Below are 22,308 nucleotides of genomic sequence, written 5' to 3'. Positions count from 1 at the left end.
TTTTAAGCAAGTCAATACACCGTTTGAATGTTGAATGACACAATGGCTGTTCATTCTTGATGAAGTGATATGCTGTGTTGATATGTCTCTCTATGCGCTGGAAATTCTCCTCATTCATACGTCTCGCCATTAAGTTCAGTGGACCAGATAAAGCGTTATCAGACTTTTCTCATGGGCTTCGACGTTTTGTTTGCGGTAGTTGCTGGTCCTAACGAAAAAGGATCCCGACTTGTCTGCTATACCTGGAAATTGACGGAAAACTGGTCGAAACATTGCTCCCTTTCTTTCGTCATGTTTTATCTAAGTAAATGTATGCTTCCGAGATGCTAATAAAGTTTACGTTTGGCCTTATAATCGGAGGGCGCCGGCGCCTCCGCCATCTTAACGTATCTTTGCTCTAACTTACTACTACCAGCTGAGCATCACGCAAAACACTCAACAGTCACCACAACAACCAATAAGGTAAGAGAAACTTTTTGATATTGCTAAGAAGTTTACGTTCGCGCCGCTTAAAATGCGTCTGAATGGTAACATTGCATAAGAGTACAAACAGACAAACGGCCGCAGACAGAAAATATATTTTTAGTGACTGAGGATGCCCGATCGGGCAAGTGACATTACTGTTTTACTGGCCCGGGCAACCGGGCAGTCCCTTATGTCGAGCCCTGCCCACAGGACTGCCACATACTGGATGTTTTTCCCTTTTCACACCATTCTTTGTAAACCCTAGAAATAGTTGCGCGTGAAAATCCCAGTAACTGAGCAGATTGTGAAATACTCAGACCGGCCCGTCTGGCACCAACAACCATGCCACGCTTAAAATGGCTTAAATCACCTTACTTTCCCATTCTGACATTCAGTTTGGAGATCAGGAGATTGTCTTGACCAGGACCACACCCCTAAATGCATTGAAGCAACTGCCATGTGATTGGTTGATTAGATAATTTTATTAACTCTTTCACCGCCAGCGTTTTAAAAAAAAGTTGCCAGCCAGCGCCAGCGTTTTTCATGATTTTCACAAAAGTTTAATGCCTTCCAGAAAATGTTCTTCTTCAAATATATAATAATAATAATAATATTCAATATATATAAACATACAATATACCAAATGAAAGAACAGACCCTCTGCTTTCAAAAAAAAAAAAACGTTTCATCCTACCTTCAGTAATTCTTTTGTAATCAGCTTTTGAATATGGGTAGGTTTCTGCAAAAACACCACATTTTGAGCAAAAAGCAGAGATAATTCCATTTTTGTGACGGACTTTTCATAGAGATCCCATTCAGAGTGATCTTTAAAACAGACACGGACATGCAGCAGCTTGCCATAGGGCAATACTTCCGGTTTGAAAAAGTTGCGGAAGGGCGCCACCTAGTGGATAATAGCGGTATTGCGGAAAGACGGAAATACTCGTCATTGGCTGGGAAGCGTTTTCTCTTGATTGACAAGATATCTCGTCAATGGCGGGGAAAGAGTTAATGAGAAATTGAACAGGTGTTCCTAATAATCCTTTAGGTGAGTGTATACGAGATCATATTTTGGTGAACTATTCCTTTAGGAGACAGGGTTAAAAGTGCCAATAGTTAAAGGTCCAGTGTGGTTTTTTTAACGCATCTTGTGCTGGGATTGCATATTGCAACCAACAGCTCAGTCCACATCTCACACCTCAATTTCGAAATGCGTACTGTAACTGCCACAGGACAAATATGTCATCGTCTGAGACAACGTAGGGACAAAATGCGCTCTGTAGAACAGTTTATCCATTTAGAGTTACTGTAGAAAGATGTAAGGAGACGACCCGCGGTGTATGTAAACAGCTCCCTCTAAGGTAATAAAAACAATACAGTTCTTTATGTAATGTCTTTAAACATTTTTATAGTTATGTGTATTATATTCTGACAAGATCCTTCTAAAAGTCCCACATTGAACCTTTTAAAGGAACGCATACAATATTCTGTTTATGGTTCTGATTCTTGTGAGCATGTGTGACAGTGACAAAGTAATTGTGAGTCTGTTACTCACTGTGAACAGCATGGTTCTGTTTTCCTGCAAGCTAGTGGGTTGGACCCCAGCAGCGCCATCCGTAGCCCGTCGCTGGAGCTCCGGTGAGAGACCGTTCTCATCCAGCCCATGGAGAGATGGGAAACTGGGATCTCTTTTAAAAAATAGTGGTCGCTTTCCACCTCCGTCTGCTCCCTCACTTGCTCCATTTGTCATCTGCATGAAAGTAGAAATTATCAAAACCAAAACATTTTTAGCAATCCACCCCAAATTATAAGATTAAAATGCACATGTTTGTAATGTTTCACCTGTGTGAGCGAGAACGCTCGTCTGAAACCCGCTGCGATCGTGCCCGTCACACTGGCACGTCCAAACTTCTCGATACATTCATCTATCAATGCAGGCGGCGCTTTCTTATGGGCCACCACCACTCGCCCGCAGAACAACACCTCAAACTTTTTAGCGAATGCTGTTGCGGCATCAGCTGCCGTTGAGCAGAAAGCCTCCGGCTGGATGTTGTTTGGCAGAAATGAATGGGCGTCTTCTTGCCGGGCAGAACTTTTGCCAGCCTGCCTGAGAGTGCTGATGATCTCTGGAACCTGGCAGGAAACAGACAGAGAGTAATAAAGAATGATGTGCATAAAGTAAGCAATGTGAATGTAAACAACCATCTTAATCCAGATTTAATCAAAATTTTATAAATAGCAAATCCGCATAAAACATCTTTTATAAATTTCTTTGGCACTAAATTATACTAAATTGCTGAGCTGGATTTAGAAAGAAAATTATGTGCATCAAGAAGATATACATTTATCAGAAGGGATTTATCAGAAGAACTGCTACTTTGTTAACAAGTTAAAAGTTTAAAAGTAACATTTAGAAAATAAAATCATGTTAATCAAACAGTAAACAGTAGCTCTTCTGTTTTTTGTTATTGAGAAACAATACATGTTTGTTTCCCTAAAGCAATATTATCTCATGGAAAGAAAACTATCAGTATATATTATATACAAAAACTTTGCATTTTGCATTAAAATAAATGAATAAACAGACACATTTGAACTGCATTTGCAGTAATCATGATGGTTGAGATACTGTACAGTAACTTCATGAGCTCAGAGTGTCTTTAAGCCAAAAGGAAAATCTGACTGGTGTTATGTCACACATATTTCATCAAAAGCTGTAATCCTGTGAAAGACACTGGCAGACGTACTCGAAACAAGTCTTGCAAAACATAACATTTAGGGAGTACAAGTGGCAATATTATACTGAGAACAATCAAATGTATACTTCCACTTCCTCAATGCTCCCTGCGGTCATGAATATCATAATGATTTTACCCAAGAGACTCATACTGTGCACATTTACATTATGAACTGCTATAGTTGTGTTTATGGGTTATTTAAGGCAGTGTTAAAAGGAATTGTTCAGCTTTGATATACAGATGCTCAATGTTGCTCGCATTTAGGGCTGTACAATATATAAAAATATCGCAAATATGCATATGGTAATAGTTTAAAATAACTGAATATTTTTCATTGCAACGAAGGTTATGTTAAGTTAAGTTTAAGCAAGCATTCTGCCGCATACTGGATGTTTTTCCCTTTTCACACCATTCTTTGTAAACCTTAGAAATGGTTGTGTGTGAAAATCCCAGTAACTGAGCAGATTGTGAAATACTCAGACCGGCCCATCTGGCACCAACAACCACCAACAAAATTCCTTAAATCACCTTTTTATTTCATGTCACCTATGATGACAGCGGAAATAAAACAATAAATAGAACTGCAGTGCAGTCTATGGTTGAATGTGTTCAAACAGCCACACGAGACAGCCTTCTCTCCGCCCATTTATCTAATCTGAGGTACTGAACACAATGTTTTGCGTCTTTTCTGAGTATTTAGCACTATTTTTAGCCTTTCATTGATAAAACGAAAGCGGCTGATTTCCGCGTAGTTTCATTTTGCTAGCGTGTGAAAGTTGCGCGATCTTATTTCATAAATTGTCCCTCAAAGTAATCAGGCAGAAGTGGTCAAAAGAGACAGATTTAATTATTACAGGTCTCAACGTTATGTTTCTTGCGATCCGATCGATGAAAACACATTACTCTCTGCAGTATTTAAGCAGCCTCTCTGTGATAAATCTAAGCATTTTGATAAATGCAAGTTATCTTTGTGTGCTAAAACACCACAAAGTTCATGTAGATGGCAATACACATTCTCTTTTTTTGCCAAATAAATGAAAAGCATGTTGAAATCATCAATGTCTTCCCTCTTGCTGTATCAAAATCTCATCTGGCTTTCCTCAGGGATGTTCCCAATAATGTGCTTAAAGTCAAATTCAGTTTGTGCATGATTACATGATATAACTTTTTTAATACTGTATTCTAAATTATGGATAATTAATACATTAATAAGATAATACATTTCTGGAATGTTAAAAATTATTGCATAATTTATAGAGTTATAAAGTTTATATTTTTTTGTACAATTTACAAAATACACATTTATCAACCGCTTGGAGCTGTGTGGATTACATCAATGAAGGATGGATGCACTTTTGGCCTTCAAAGTCAGAAGTTGCTCCCTGATCCCCATTTTTTCCCATAATAACCTTGGAAGAGCAAGGACATTTCCTAAAATAACTACAAATGTGTTCGTCTGAAAGAAGATGGACATGTGTATCTCGGATTGCTTAAGAGAGTAAATCATGGGGTAATTGTGATATTTTGAAATTGATAAGAGACTATTTTACACTAATTCTTTTTAAATGAATTTATGTAGTACTAAATAATGAAATTAGAAAAACATTTTAACCCAAACTCTTTCCACAGTGGGCATTTTAAAAAGGGCACAGTAGATATTTTTTCCTTTTAACCTTTTAACAAGGCCAAAAACAGGGTGGATCTTTTAAACTGTAGAGGTTGAGCATTTTGTCACTCAACAAGGTGGGATTTTCCTTTCGCAGTAAGGGGCGTGTCTACTAACCAACATCATTGCCTGGTTGTGTATATGTGGGGCAGGTCTATCAAAAGAAGATCCAGATTCTATTGGGGTAGGGGGGTGATTGTTTAGGTGATTTCAAATATCAACATTGGCTTTCAGAGATCATGCACCATGCATTTAAAGACGATGGACACTGAGTTTCAATATAATGAAAGTGTGCATGTGTTTTTATGCAATGTATTTATCCCATCATGCCTATGTATTAACATTATTCAACATAAACCCATAGTTTAAAAAATACATGGCAACAGCTATTTCTGATATATTTCACTTTTACAGAAAAAAATTTACCTTTGTATCTAACGCTAAGCTGTGTGCACCTGACATCTGCAGCGTTTATTTTATGTGAATCAAATCTTTAATTTAATTTACTGAAGAACTCAGTCCAAGTTTAATTCAGCAATTGTCATTAAAAAAATTAAACCCAACGCAAGCAGCCTGGCCTGTGAGAAAGCAACTAACATTAGGCTATTAGTACAAGCCCCTTTAAGAGTTATTTCATAAGTGCTTCAATTGTTAATACCTAAATAATTTAAGCTTTTTAACTTACATTTTTCACAAAGTGAGTGTTTTTAAAGTGTATGTAAGGCAGTCTATTTGGACACTTAAGCTATTCTTGGCTTAAGTGGCTGTCATAATTTTTTTGAAAACCGCATAAACGGGTTGAAGTCCTGTATGTAAATAAAAAGGGGCCAGAATTGGTCAATATCGATTTACAAAACAACTTGGGGCTATTTCTTATTAACCACATGAATTCATATTTGACTTAAAAATACAACTCTGTATCTTTAGTTAATTACTAAACTAATCTGTTTTTGTAATAGTTGCTTTTTATACTATGGCTGATATGCAGATGGTTTTAAAGGGGTCATGGCATGAAAATGTGACTTTTTTCATGTTTAAGTGTTATAATTGGGTCCCCAGTGCTTCTATCAACCTAGAAAATGTGATAAAGATCAACCCAGTAACTTAATTTGAGTAAGCCATTTTCTGCAAGCATGTGAAAAATTAGGTCGTTCAGATTTCGCCTGTTTTGTGAGGTAGGTAGCAAGGCGAATTACAATTATACCGCCCCCTTAATCTGCACTATCCAACCACAGCACTGACGTTTAGTGCAGAGAGAAAGAGGGAGAAAAGAAGGACTTGACAGCACAATTGAGCTTTAATTACAACAAACCACCATCATTGTGATCAGTGTTTGTATTTCATCCGCTCATTTGCATTTTAAACGACACACCCAAAAACGGCACACTTTTGCTCAGGCCTACAAATGAGCAATTTTAACATGCTATAATAAATTATCTGTCGAGTATTTTGAGCTAAAACTTCACATACGCACTCTGGGGACACCAAAGATTTATTTTACATCTTAAATAAATTCATAATATGACCCCTTTAAACTAATGAAAAATTGGCTGATAAATATCGGTGGCAAATACATCGGTGCATCTTAGTCGTTAGACTGCACCTTTAAAATGTAGGTCATTGCATTACATAGCAAAAAATAAAATTACAAGGCATTTTTTAAAGAAAGAATTGAGCTGAGTGCAAGCACATTTTTTCAGAGATATTACACAAATATAAAAAGACCAGGAAAGCACTGTTAAAAATGAATCCTAACAGTATTTGGATTATATTATCTTCAGTTGAACATATCCATAATATCATAATTAACAAATAACAAATAACATGAGGGAATCTATTGCAAAAAGCGATTACTAAATTAGTCATGAGAAAAGGTCAAGCATCATTTGTATGCAGATGCAAACAGACTCTCTGGATAATAATATCTATCACACAGCTTAATGTTTCTGAATGAGTGCTTTTCATTAGAGCATGTACATGGGTCTGATTCAGTATGTGCTAGCTTGTGAGTCACTGTTTGTGTGTACATTTATGTTAAGATCATCAGAATTTCAGGATGCAAAACCTGGATATCTTATGACAAATACTGACTCACTATGATCAACATGCACTGTGACTTGGATAAAGGTTAAAACATTCATTCATTGACTAGTCTCATAAGTAGTTACAAGATTTCAAATATTTATCCTGCTTTGTTAAACTGAACATTAATAAAGCAATAAGCCCCAAGAAGCAGTGGGTTACCAGTGCATTTTATAACGGCTAAGGGGCGTTGTTAGGCACGACGCGAAGCGGAGTGCCTAAAACCCCCTTAGCCGTTATAAAATGCACTGGTAACCCACTGCTTTGCGGGGCTTATTGCGTTTATAAAACGGTTGCTTCAAATTATGTATAGCAGGATTTCATATAATAAAACACAGCAAATAAGTTGTAATTATATTAGTACAGATATTAGTCTTCCGCCAAACAAAGTAGTTCCTCAGACTCAAGTGTGTCTGCAACAGAGCGGTTCCCAAGCAAAACAGACGGAGCAAAGACACAATGAAAATATGATTCATTAAGACTGTGGTGTTTATTTTCATAAATTAACATTCATCTAATTTATACATTAACATTTATACCGTGCAACTGTTGACGTGTGGATATGCTTGGAAGCATGTGCTTGTGTTAAGCATGCTTAACACTTTCCCTGCCAGCGTTTTTTAAAAGAGTTGCCACCCACCTTTAGTTAAACATTAATGCCTTCCAGAAAAATGTTCTTCTTTAGATATATAAACATAGCTACAATATATCAAATGAAAGAACAGACCCTCTGCTTTCAAACAACAAAATAAAAACGTTTCACCCTACCTTCAATTGTTCTTTTATCCTCTCAAATTTTGAGCAAAATGTTGGGATAATTCCATTTCTGTGAATGACTTTTGTTAGAAATCCGATTCAGATCGCTGATCAAAAAATACACTTGAGTTTTAAAGTGTTGAGTGAAAGCATCAGTGTTTGTGTAAGATCGCCACCCAGTGGATAATATACGGTACAACTACTCCTCACGGAAGCATTAATGATTAATCAACAAGAAAACTCAACAATATTTATTGACACTTATCTGGATATCGCCATTAATTGTTCAATTGTTGAGGATTATAATTAATACAATATAATATAATTAGCCCACCCAATAAATCAAAATTGACAACAAAATCCGACATTTTGACAGTTATTTTCTACAGTACACAACAACAGTGGCGCAGTGATACAAGCTATGTAATACGGTTTGAGCCGTGGGTTTACCGGTGAGTTTTATCACAGTTGAGAACGCGTTTCAACCAATCAGAATGAAGAACCAGAACTGGCCGTTTTATAAAAGATATTAACTACCCATTTCGTGATATATTTTGAATAGAGAGACAGAATATAAGTGTAAAAAGGTTAGCCGAGCTTGATTTTATCCATTTAGAACTGACTGGATTATAGGAAGTTAGCATGAGTTTGTTACTTTTTGCTACAAATGTACAGGGGGTAAAATAATTTTTGAATATTTTTCTCAGTTAACATATTTCTAAAGGTGCTATTGACTAATTTTCACCAGATGTTGGTAGCAACCCATGCAATCCACATATTCAAATCAAACCATAGATGTCCATAAATTAAGTTATGTGTAATAATGTAAAATGACACATTAATAAAGTATTGTACACATTTACTGAAATGTATTTACAGGGTTCCCACACCTTAACTTTAAATTAAAGGACCTTTCAAGGACTTTCCAGACACATTTCAAGTGAGGGCAAGGTTACATCGAGTTACCTTTTAAGATACATTGTTAGGGTTCGCTTTCAAGGGAACTCACGCTGCTTCACTGTGGTGACACTTTGGGGACGCCTCCAGGGGTAAGTGCGTCTGAATGTGTATATCAAATTCAACCAATGATTCTGAAATATTGCCAAAGACGGCTTTACAGGGACGCAGGAAGTATGGCAAGGGAGATGCAGTGTCTCGCTCCCTTCTCAGGGAACAACAGTAACATATGTAACCCAAGACGTTTTCATGTGTCAAACACAACTATGCAAAAAAACATTTTGGTATGAATCAACGTTCGCATACAAAAGATATAAGCATTTAAAGCGAACAGTTTAGCGTGTGCTTAAAAAGTCTAGAATGTTTATGACATTATCCTACACTACACAGGGAATAATATGGATTTCTTTCCAGAAATTTTCTTGCATAAAATTTAATAGATTGAAGCACTTTTAATGACCTGTATCTATGTATGTATATTTTCAAAAACTTCCCAGGGCCTTGAATTATTTCCCCCAGATTCACAAACTTTCAAGGATTTCAAGGACCTGTGGGAAGCCTGCATTTAATACTTTGTACAAAAGCCTTTCTTGGTAATGAAAGGATTATTTTCCAGTATGGAGAAACTAGTTCCATGCATTCTCAGATTTGATTGACCCATTCTTTAAAGTTTCAAGGTTCGGTGGGCCCTCTTCTATGAACTCTGATCTTTAGTTTATTCCATAGATTTTCAATAAGATTCAAGTCAGGTGATTGTCTGAGCAGCTTTTTCTTCTTTCTCTGAAACCAATGGAGAGTTTCCCTGGCTGTGCCTGTAAATTAGGGGTTACCTATCAAGAGATGTTTCTTGCATGACACCTTGGTATTGAGACACTATTTTATAGGCCATCAGTTGGGACTGAACCAGCTACTTTTTTATTACTGACTGTCTTGGCTTTCCATGCTTCATATGTACCTTCTTTTCTTCAGGAGTCCAATACTTTTGACTGTGTCGTTTTACATAATTGTACACAACTTAATTTGTGGACCTCTATGGTTTGATTTCTTTGCATGTGTGGACTGCATGGGTTGTTACAACATCTCATGAAATTTTAATGTCAATAGCACCTCTAGAAATACATGGTGATGTGCTCAATACTTATTTTACCTGCTGTATACTTTACTGGTTTATTGGTTAACTTGGTTTTGGAAGTTAATTCAACCAACTATTTTAAGTTTTGGCTTCTGAAACGTTAATATTGTCAAATATACCTTGATTTGACAAAAATGCTAAGTATTACATTACTGTGGAAGCGGAACATTGTTTTTAATTGGGATTCATTACAAATAAAAAAAACTGTCTGCATGCATAGTCTAGGTGACATCAGCATGTATCAATAAGTCAATCATGTCAATGAATAGCACCATAGGGGAGAGCAGGGGCGAAAGTACCATTTTTCACTTTCAGAAAAACTTATTTAAAAAAAAAAAATGTTTTAGACAGTTATATATTTTTGCTGTGTGGTCAATAACTCACAAGTGTGGTCTATCAATACCAGGGGGGATTTTGAAGAAATGTAAAACAACTTCAGTATAATTTCACTTTGAACATAAGTAGCGCATTGTTACTTTTGACTAGAGTTCTTCCCGGGTCCAAAGAAATGTACCCGATCCGAAATGACCCGAATCACTTTATACCCGAACCCAACCTGCATAAATAATTTTTTTTTAAGAAAGACACGACCCGAGACAAACTCGAGAAAATTAGACCCAAGTCCGACCCGAACTAGTGGCATTTTTTAACCCGACTGGACCCGAAGGTAAACGGCACTGATGTGTGTGTATTCTGCATACCCACACTTAGCAGTCAGACAGAAAGAAACCTCACTGGCCTCACAACCAATTTGGCGAGCTGCTCCATTTGTTTTACTTTGTTATCTGACGACGACACCAAGGTAACCACTAAAATGTACATTTTTAAATTGACTGACATGTCTGTCTCAATGAAAATTAACCTACCGCCAGCCACCCAATGTCGCTAGCGCTCTTGGCAAACAGATGAGAGGTTTGAAAAGGACATTGACGCACACACGCGAGAGTTTGGGGTCTTCTCAGGTCTGTTCGGCAAAAACACATTCATTTTAAATTACCAGATGCCGCTATTATTGTACTGGACCCGTGTCCAAGGCACATGTGAAACTTTTAGACCCAAACGCGATTGGGTCAGACCTCAGGTTTACAGATCTAAGTGAACCCGTGAAGAGACCTCTCCTTTTGACCCTGAATGTAACACACAGGTGGGTCAAAAGTAACACAACAAAACAAGATAGATGTTTGTGTTACACTTGTTTTTAGGAAATATACATGACTATGACCTTGTTAATATGTAACTGCAAACATATTTTGTCATTTATCTTTGTAAAAAATAATGAAAATACATTTTTATTAAAAATTTCAGTTTTATCAAATGTTGCAAAAGATGCTGTCATAGTTTGGGATGCAAATGTTATCAGGGCTCGGAGAAAATCGCTTTGTCACTTTTGTCCCGCGTTACTTTCGCCCCCGCTCTCCCCTACTTCATGCCACCATTACGTCATCTTTTTATATAAGCTACACTCCAGCAAGGCCACACACTTGAAGCAAACTAGTATGCTCCTTATGTGTGTAACCAGGTGTCATAAAGCTGCAGTGGTCACCACCCTGTCAGATCACATAACTTAGATGCAATGCTTATGGTAAAAAATTACATCTAGTTAATGATATTCTGAAATGGAAACTTTTTTGGTGGTATTTTTCAAGGAAGTCACTTCTTATGGTTAATATCATCAATTCATGAGATTTTGTTCCAAAGCAGATGAACTTGCAAATTCAAGTACCAACAAGACTTGTCTTGCATAACAGCCTGTTGCAAACAGGAACATCAGAGAATAAATACCTGCTAAGTGCTAACCAGAAATGTGCATACGCAGACTATAATGTCTTAGTTCTGTTTGAATAGCAGACCCAAGACATTAAACTCAGTACACTATACCAGTTACACAAATCAAACAGGCCTACATAACCTAAACTTTTAGTTTAGATTAGCCTTAGATCATCTAGAAGACTACTGGGAGCCATTGTAACCAAACTATTTGGACATGAAACAGCATCATATTCATTATTTAAGTTAAACTGGAAAACATATGTGTGAATACTTAAAACTGAATAGAGAAATGACTGAAATTATATTCCTTACCTGACTGAACCATCTACGCAAAACAGGCATGTCCAAACCTGATTCTTCTCACTTTCCTGTATCGTCTCTCATCTTCTATCTCAACTATACTGTATGTTACTCTCTTCACCTACCTTTACTTTTCTGCACCTTCACATTTTAAGTTTTACCTCAAAGCTTTCTCTGTTCTCCCGTCCCTCCCTCTCTTAACTGTTCCTCTGTTTCATAGGACCTGGGGCTGCCTGGAGCTCCGCCTCTTCTGCAGATTCAGAACAATACAGTGCCTCAGTAAGAGCACCGCATTGGTGACGTTTTAGGGAAGATCAACGTCAGACGCAAAACAAAGTTGCAATCTCTTTTACCCTTCAGTCCCTCTTGGCTGACCTTATCTCCCCTAAAAGTATTTGACTATGTGGAAGTTTGCTTACAGGCCTGCCAAAGTCTCAAAATACAAGAACGTCTTCACAGGTGAATATCAAGCAAGCCAGGTTCAAAATGCTTGCATTGCTACAATATTTTTGTGATTTTTATGACATGATCTTCCAAATTCTTATTACTATAAATGCACAAGAACTTTCACTTGTTTTTTCTTTTCACTTTTTACATGTTTTTAAAATTGCATTATTTTCAAGGGTGATTCATACAGATCTATATCACTGTAATACAGTCAGCAGTGTAAAGTGTCAGATAAACAAGATAAAATAAGAACTACGTACTTTAAAATTTAGATAACATTTTTTGGCATAACAGTATTAAGAATGCAATTTTTATAGTACAAAACAATTTATAGGATACAAAGTTGTTTGGAATTAAATCCAAGTCTATAACCTATAATCTATAACCTATAGATCTATTACCTATAAGTCCAAAAGCTTAAAGTCTAAACTCCAGAAAACAAAAAATTATATAGATTTTGTACTGAAATGTGACAGACACACACAGCTTTTCAAAGTTATTCATCTACTTTCAATGAGGAATCAGACATATTCAGTATGAGCTTTGACTTTTCCCATACTTTATGCTAATGCTTGTGCTAATAGCTATGCATCTCTCTCTCCCTCGTCTGTGCCCAATAACACTTGAGACAAACCCATGGTCTGTTCTTACTCAGTAACACACACACATACAGAGGAAGTCAAGAGGGCTGGAACAGCAAGTCATCCAAAAATAAAAAGAAGTCAATGCCCTTTCAGCTTGGCATGAATACACAAGGCAGAAAGCCCCAAACAAACTGCCCATGCCTCTTAGCGGAGGAATGAAAGTGATCAGCGAGCAAATTCAACAACAATCAGGTTATTTTTAGCACACACAGCAGTTAGATTTGGACTTACCCAACAACTTGCAGTCAGTTAATACACAATGTCTGACAAGTTGATGAACAACCCGGATGAGTGACAAACAGTATAACAATTTTAATCATTACTACAACAATAGCTTGCATTAGCACTTTAATGTTGCAGCAGGCCCATTAAGAGACAAATAAAAAAGCTGGACAGAGAAAGACAGATTATAAAAGAGGGATTTAGTGGAGTGCCACAAGGTTCTGACCTGGGCCCGACTTGACTTTATCAAGAAATATGATACAATCGACTTACAGAACTTTACTTCTGTTCTCTGTTTTTTATTGGTCTGACAAGTGGCTAAATTGAACTCTAGAACAAACACCTCGTCGACAATAACAATTTTTTTGGTTTCCTAAAGATGAGGGGAGGCGGCGATCATGGATAACTGCTATGTGAAGGGAGATTTGGCAGCCAGTTTGTAGATAACATTGTCTACATTATAGTACATTTTACACAGTAAGGTTAGCTCAGTGTGTTTATACACTTTAGTTAAACTACAGTAATCTACTTCTTGTTTATTTTGCTTGTTATCAGAAATAAACTACTCTTAAATGACTTAAAGGACCGGAAGTTACATTTGTTCCACAAATGCTGTTTGTTTATGTTGTTTGTTACTGCGTAAACCGTCTATACACACTGTTGAAAAAGTTTTGGAAGGAGGGGAATTGACAATCCTGACAAATGACAAAGCAAACTCATTTTAACATTTTTCTTAAATCACTCTGTGATGTTTTACAAATATTAACATAAATATATTTGTAATATTCTATTGTTATAGACTTCACTACACATTGTGATGGTATAGGAAGATATTCCACATACATTTCCCATGAGTCCACTCCACCCACCGCCAATTTGTTACAGCTATCTTAAAGTTCAGGGTTTTTGAGGTCACCAAATCACAGGAAGAGAGGGAAAATACTACACTATGATGTCATCTCACCACCACATCCACCACTTAACAAAAATAGTGCATTAGTCATATGACAATGATGCAAAATTCAAAGAATACATAGTTAACATAAATTTTTAGGAAGTGTAAACATTCATTATCACATTCACAACATTAAGTAATTTCTAATAATACCCTCCCCTGTAAAAAAAAATCTGTAGAAATTACAATATTACGGGCAGCTGGTTGCTAGCAACTACTGTAGATTTAAATTTACGTTATCTACTGGGCAACACTTTGTTCAAAGTTAAATGAACATGAAACATTAAGTATCTTTAAAGAATAAAACAAAAATAACAGCCTCATGCAAAGCATTCTGGGAACCAAAATCTGAAGGAAAACTAAAAAGGTTGATGAGGATTTCTGGTTCCCAGAATGCTTTGCATTTTATAGTTATATTCTGTATCACCACAACGTCGCACACCTGTGTGTGATAGATGCGTGGGTAAGCAGGACAATATGGTCCTGATATCAGCAAAATAATAAAAGTCCTGCACACTATCTACTTGCAAATGAATACAATAAGTTTTATTGCAACGTTTCAAACTGTTGCAATAAAACTTATTGTATTCATTTGCAAGTAGATAGTGTGCTTTTCTTATTTTGCTGATAGTTTTATTCTGTAAAAGAAAAAGACTTGTTAATGTTTAATGTTCATTTAACTTTGAAAAACTGTTGCCAGTAAATAACAAATTTAAATCTATAGTAAGTTACTGGCAACCAGCTGCATAATTACAGCTAATTTTTTACAGTGCAGAGAAACTATAAAACCTGCTACGGAAACTAAAATATATACACATTTATATTATAATTTATATCACTGTAAAAAAATTCAGCAATGCTGCAAGTTTAATCATATTGGTTATGCAAGTCAATTTAACATACTATTTTAAGTCCTTATATAGTTAACATAACTTATAAAACAAGTTTAAATTATTTAACTTAATTTGCTAAGTTAAAGTAAAACAAAAACTTAAGTTAATATGATTTTTTGTACAGTACAAAAACACAGAATTGTTTTATTATCTATTAAAACATAGTAATTTGTAACACTAAATATTTAAGCAAATGTTGCAGTTGATAACTATGTATTTTTTTATTGGTACACATAAATTAAAAACATTTTGTGTGTTAATTTAAGGAAAAACTTAAGGTTTACTAGGGATTTTTTCTGTATAGTGTTTATTCCTGACACTGAACATTAGAAAACTACTCAGCAACAATGGGTGTTTAGTTGAAACAATCAAGTACACAAATATAAAGATATACCGGTATATTAAATATAATAATAAAGCTGATGTCCTCCATATATTCTCCAGCCCTAGTTTTTATCTACGATTAGGTATAAACACACAACGCATACAGTACGTGGTAAAATGAAAACCACATAAAGTGTACATACTAGTGATGCACCGATGTATCGGCCGCTGATATTTATCGGCCGATTTTTGACGAATTTGAACTTAAGTGGGGGGAAAAAAGTCCACATTTTTTTGAAGTAGCAATATTTATATAGTCAGTTGAATGTTAATAAGATCCAATCCATGTTCAGTTAAAATAATTTGATGCTGAAATAAACTAGCTAATAGACCAAGTATTGTACACAAGTGTTTAATATCGGCATCGGTATTGGCCAGAAGTTGTCTGTTTAAATCGGTATCGGTCCAAAAAATCCTATCGGTGCATCCCTAGTACATACTGTACACACACACACATACATACAGGTTAAGGAACTGTTTAAGAAGTAGGGAGGCAGCGGTCACATGAGGTGTAGACAGAACATGTGACTATGACACACACCTAGAAATAAGGTGGTAACATTTACTACAAGTACTAGTACTACTATAAAGCAGCACAGGTGCTTCAACACACACTAAAGCAAAATGTAAAAGCACTACAGACAACTAAACCAACACATTACAGACAACTAAACCAACACAAAACATTTTAGACAACACAATGGCCACCACAAAAGTGAATACACAATTTAATAGAATGGGAACTCATTATACTCATTGTTCTCTTTAATAAGGAAACAAGATAAAACTTTGCCATTTCTCAACCACAGCCATCTATTCATCTTTTCATTTACAGTAGCTGTCATTCATTTTTTTCCCAAATTTGACATATCGATCTTATTTGAATTCTTCTTTAATTTACTGACTGAATAAACTGCACCACCCATTTGTTTTTATAGGAACCTTCACTACCTACGTAACTTATCTAACTTTTTTGACACATTATGTTGAGCTTGGCAAATATAACTTATTCGAGACTTAAAACTATCACGCAAGAAATCAGTAAGTTAACGTTAGCGACATTTCTTACAGCTAATGTTGCAGTTGGAAACTATAAAATAAGCCGCCATACTGTATTTATACTTATCTAAAGTAGATAAATCATTTTTATAGTACAATATTATTATTATTTCTGACAGCAACAGGCGACTATTCGGCCTTTTCTTAATATTAGAAATAATGACACATTGGCTCTTCTCAAAACCTAGCGAGCTGCCTAACTTTCCTAACTAAGGTGTCGGTGCATTACGAGCATTCTGCTCTAAAAGTGCTGTCTATGTAGACAACTGTGTAGTTTTTGAAACACGACCACAAATTCTACTTTACAACTGAAAAGTTTACCATCCATATAAACAATACTTTATGGCTTTACATAAACACCGCGTTACTCACGGTTTACGGGAAAAATAATAAATAAATAAAATTAATGTAAAATAAATGATGAGCTAATCCTCACTAAACTCACATCAGGAGCTAAACAACTAGCATGCTAACACACACTTTCCCACTAAGTTACACAAACTCCAAACACACTTTATGAAAAAACTTACTTTTTCACTTGTTTGCTCGCTTTTTACATCCCTCCGCAGCAAATTGAAGATCTGAAAGCGAGATTTCATCGCTTCTGCCATCCAGATCTCCAGAATAAAGTGAAACTAGCCAGTGGAAGTTTGTAGTGTGGCCGTATGAACGGCGCTCAGTGGGATGTGACCGTCAAACATTCACATGATGAGAGAAAATTACACTCAAATATAAGATCGTTATCAAAACCACTGGGATGCTAACACTGTTTCCGTAGTATTTCCAGATTTGTGTTTAGGAAGAACAAAGTTAAATTGTAGGTTTGAATGAATTAGAAATAAATAAATACATGTTTAGGTCGAAATAAAAGTAGGTAAAAGTAGGTGCAGTATAAAAAAGCATGATTTAGGTAAGAATCGAGATTAAAACGTTTAAAATTAACATGAATAAATGATTATAGGTGTGATATGCAGGTGATGGCAGAAATGTGCAACAGAAACTTTCAAGTGTCAAGATTTGGGCACCACCTGCTGGCAGACGGATTCAGTGCACAAAGAAAACAAACCGTCTTTGTCTAAAGAAATAAGAAACAAATCTTTTTTATTTATTTATGATGTTATTTATTATGCCATTACATTATTTAATTTATAAAATATATTTATTAAACGTAAGTAAACGACTTTTATTTATTTGGAAAATTGGATTAATTAGAAAATGTATCATTCAATATACACTCACATAAAGGATTATTAGGAACACCATACTGATTTAAGAACTGCCTTAAATCTACATGGCATTGATTCAACAAGGTGCTGAAAGCATTCTTTAGAAATGTTGGCCCATATTGATAGGATAGCATCTTGCAGTTGATGGAGATTTGTGGAATGCACATCCATGGCACGAAGCTCCCGTTCCACCACATCCCAAAGATGCTCTATTGGGTTGAGATCTGGTGACTGTGGGGGCCATTTTAGTAAAGTGAACTCATTGTCATGTTCATTTGAAATGATTTAAGCTTTTGGACATGGTGCATTATCCTGCTGGAAGTAGCCATCAGAAGATGGGTACAGAATGGTCATAAAGGTATGAACAATGCTCAGGTAGGCGTGGCATTTAAACAATACCCAATTGGTACTAAGGGGCCTAAAGTGTGCCAAGAAAACATCTCCCACACCATAACACCACCACCAGCCTTCACAGTGGTAACAAGGCATGATAGATCCATGTTCTCATTCTGTTTGCACCAAATTCTGACTCTACCATCTGAATGTCTCAACAGAAATCGAGACTCGTCAGACCAGGCAACATTTTTCCAGTCTTCAACTGTCCAATTTTTGTGAGCTTGGCAAATTGTAGACTCTTTTTCCAATTTGTAGTGGAGACGAGTGGTACCCGGTAGGGTCTTCTGCTGTTGTAGCCCATCCGCCTCAAGGTTATGCGTGTTGTGGCTTCACAAATGCTTTGCTGCATACCTCGGTTGTAACGAGTGGTTATTTCAGTCAAAGTTGCTCTTCTATCAACTTGAATCAGTCGGCCCATTCTCCTCTGACCTCTAGCATCAACAAGGCATTTTCACGCACATGACTGCCACATACTGGATGTTTTTCCCTTTTCACACCATTCTTTGTAAACCCTAGAAATTGTTGTGCATGAAAATTCCAGTAAATGAGCAGATTGTGAAATACTCAGACCGACCCGTCTGGCACCAAACAACCATGCCATGCTCAAAATTGCTTAAATCACCTTACTTTCCCATTCAACAGGTGTTCATAATAATCCTATTTATTTATATATCTATAGTCTCTATATAGCCGTCTCTCACCTTTGTCCCATGACAGTGTTTTCAGCATCCCTCCCCACATCATCTTCCTCTCAGCAGGTATATCTATCCCAGTAAAGGAGGGGGGGACTACTCTGGGTTCGGGCTAATATTTTGAGCCCGAGCCTTCCCTCAGGCAGCATGCCAAATATGATTTATTCTTATATTTTTTAATGCGAAATTGTGAACCTATTATATTGTCAATACTCTCAAAGTATAATGGTTAAAACTAGGTTTAATGTGACTTATGATATTTCCACAACTCCCACTCCAAAGTTACAGAGATTTTATGAACCACATGAAAGGATTTAAAAGTATTTGGTATATTTGAAGCTGGTAAGCCAAATGACAGCTGTATGGTCTCTCAAATGATAAATGGCATAAGTGGAATTATGATCTCATATATTGTCTCGCGAAAAGCATAAAACCATGCCTGATAAATATTGCTGTGTGGGAAGGGTGAATGTGGTTAGACAAGAGTAATATTGAAAGAGATGAAGATATGAGATCAGACAAAGGTTGCTGTGTGACCTTTTCTGTAACCTCGGTCTCAGACCGCACGCCTCCGGGTCACCCACATTGTCCATTTGCTAACCATCTGCACACAAAGCTGGAATAGATCTTGCAAACTGTGAACTGGTTGGCTCACTTTATACACATGTTTGTTATCCACCTGCAGAAAATATGGGGACTCCTCAGTCCACTTCTATTGATTTACTATTCTAGCATCCATCCATCCATTCACTCCCCACACCATTATCTCTCTTTCCATCTATCTGTCTGTTTACCATGACATCAAACAGATTGTGTCTGGCTCACTCTCACAGGAAACGGTTGCTATGGCGACCTATATCTACATCCTGTATAAATGCAGGCTGATGAAGGAAACTTCACAATCTATCGATCAGATCCTCCATCACCAAGTCCCAATGTTTGTAAACAAGCAGTCTATTGTACTGGTAAAAAACACCCATGGTTTACCGCTACAGTAACCTGATGTCAAGCTGCAGTTAAAGATATGTAACCGTATGTCTCTCGTAAACACATAATGTACATACGTACATAACCGAACTTGAATCCCAATTCATTTTCCATATACATCCAGGAAAAGCCAAAAACCTTACCAGCATCTAAGCAACCACACAGCAATGCGCTTGCAACCAGCTAGCATTGTGAAGTACGTTTTGCATGAGCAAGTATCAGTCGATCACACTTTCTGTAAAATATGTCAAAATTCAGTTGCTCCCTCTTATCTGAACAAAAACTTCTGCACACCGAGATGCAAAAATGCACAAAGAGTGCGGGCTGACATTTCAACCGCCAAACTTTCACTCATCAAAAGACATTCACTTCAAAGCGATACGTGCTGTGCGAATAACACATAATGACCTATGGTAAACTTTCAGAGTCAACTAACCCTTCATTTTGAAAACCACAAACAACAAAACTCAAACCTCGGAACTGATTCCCTGTTATATTTTGCATTATGTTGTTTAACACAGCTGTGGGTTTGTTTTATATATTAATCCTAACAAATCATTTATGTAGATCTTTATAAAATATAAATTAAAGGTGCAGTGTGTAAATTTTAGCGGCATCTAGTGGTGAGGTTGCGAACTGCAACCAACGGCCCAATTAACTGCTCACCCCTCGCTCCTGAAACGCACAGAAAAGCCACGGCAGCCACCACCGGACAAACATGCCATCGTCGGAGACAACTTAGTAAAAAAAATTCTCCATTAAGGACTTCTTTAGAAAAATGGCGGCACAAAATGGCGACTTCCATGTAAGGGGACCCCCGGTGTATGTAGATAAAAAGGTCTCGTTCTAACTTTGTCTTTATTTGAAGATCTCAAATGCAAAATCCAAAATGCGAATGCGTCCGACATGTTTTCTTGTAAATGAGCAATTTTTATCAGGCTCTTGTGTTTAGGTTCAGTCATTTAACTTTAATAGTGATGAAAAGGTTATTAGTCAGTAATTAAGCGGCTTATTTTCACAAATGTCAGTTAAGTCATTGGTATTTAAAGGTGGGGTGCATGAATTTTGATAAATGCTTTGGAAAAGGGAGTCGGGTCAACTACCAAAACACACTTGTGGCCAATCAGCAGTAAGGGGCGTGTCTACTAACCGACACCGTTGTCTGGGTCGCGTATGTGTAGGGCGGGTCTATCAAAAGAAGGTCCAGATTTTATTTGGGTAGGGCGTGTTTATTCAGGTGATTTCAAATGTCAACATTGGCTTTCAGAGATCATGCACCCTGCCTTTAACAGCTTTGAAAGTCTTTCGCTGCAAAACCATCTAAGTACAAAGTGCATTTAGCGGAATTTGCTGAAAGACTGCCGTGCCGTATAAGAAATTCTGCCAACAAAGAACTACTTCTGAATGGCCCGAGGCCGGGATTAAGCAGATTTGAAGCAAAATTATTTAATCAACGTATAATATGTGCCAAAGGATTCGGTTAATATCATGATCTCATTTTTGATGAAGGTGGCGTTTACTGGCTTGCATCTGAGCTCTTTAAGGGTTCCCACACCTTGGTTAACTTCAAATTCAAGGACCTTTCAAGGACTTTCCAGGTCTAATAACTTCACATTCAAGGACTAAATGTGGGGACACATTTCAAGTGAGAGCAAGGTTACATCATGTTGCCTTTTAAGATACATTGTTACAGTTCACTTTTGAGGGAACTTGCCCTGCGTCACTGCAGTGGCACTTTGGGGACGCCTCCAGGGGTAAGTGGTGAGGCTTAATGACAAAGAAAGGATGACGCGGGAGCCAGGAAGTATATCGCTATCTGAAATATTGCCAAAGACGGTGTTACAGGGACGCAGGAAGTATGGCAAGGGAGACATAGCGTCTGGTTCCCTTCTCAGGGAATAACAGTTACATACGTAACCCGAGACGTTTTCATGTGTCAAACACAACTATGCAAAAAAGCATTTTGGTATGAATCATGAACATTCGCATACAGAAGACAGAGGAGGTCACCATCTACTCCCATAGTAACCATAAAACCCAAAACAAACTTTTTTTAAATCTGAAGGAAAAAAAAGACAATGAGGATTCAAATAATGTAAATAATGACAAAGTTTTAGTTTTTGTGTGAATTATACCTTTAAATTCATCTGCTCTTACCTGCAGCTGGTCCTGACAGCGGAAAACATAGCAGGTTGCAGTCCTCTCTTTTCTGAGCAGACAGCCGAAATAGCTCGGCTCCTGGCTGTTGTGAATGAGTTTGGTGATAAGATGAGGCCGATGATCGAACAGAACCATATGTTGCAATGGGTCCCATGGCTTCCCCGGCCCGGCTGTGTCCAGAACGCAACGCACTGAGCTGGCTGAAATCTTTAGCACCACAGGTCGATCTCGAACCTTAGACCATCACATAAAACAATGCAAAATACACACAGTGACATCATTAATTAATTTTTTTGTGTCTTTTCCTGGGAGTACCTTATATGTTCAATGGTACATGGATATTATAATCACCATGATTTTTATAAAACTACCACCAG

At 37.0% G+C, this 22,308-nt stretch overlaps 1 protein-coding gene across 4 annotated transcripts in view; it reads right to left on the bottom strand.

Annotated features, from left to right (window-relative positions):
- Positions 1-22,308, bottom strand: part of tbc1d1 (TBC1 (tre-2/USP6, BUB2, cdc16) domain family, member 1) — a 78,084-nt gene that overhangs the window by 54,129 nt on the left and 1,647 nt on the right. For 2 of the 4 annotated variants that reach the window (XM_073865167.1, XM_073865168.1), the window contains exons 2-4: positions 21,929-22,165; positions 2,308-2,598; positions 2,021-2,215 (exon numbers count right to left, since the gene is read on the bottom strand). In XM_073865167.1, coding sequence (XP_073721268.1) covers positions 2,021-2,215; positions 2,308-2,598; positions 21,929-22,165 — 723 coding nt within the window. Of the gene's footprint in view, positions 1-2,020; positions 2,216-2,307; positions 2,599-11,878; positions 12,022-17,000; positions 17,494-21,928; positions 22,166-22,308 lie in introns of those variants that run through there. The other 2 variants (XM_073865174.1, XM_073865184.1) reach the window with 2 other exon arrangements.

Source organism: Misgurnus anguillicaudatus, chromosome 3 (assembly GCF_027580225.2).
Source record: "Misgurnus anguillicaudatus chromosome 3, ASM2758022v2, whole genome shotgun sequence".
NCBI classification, from domain to species: Eukaryota; Metazoa; Chordata; class Actinopteri; order Cypriniformes; family Cobitidae; genus Misgurnus; species Misgurnus anguillicaudatus.
This window is presented reverse-complemented; position numbering and strand designations above follow the sequence as displayed.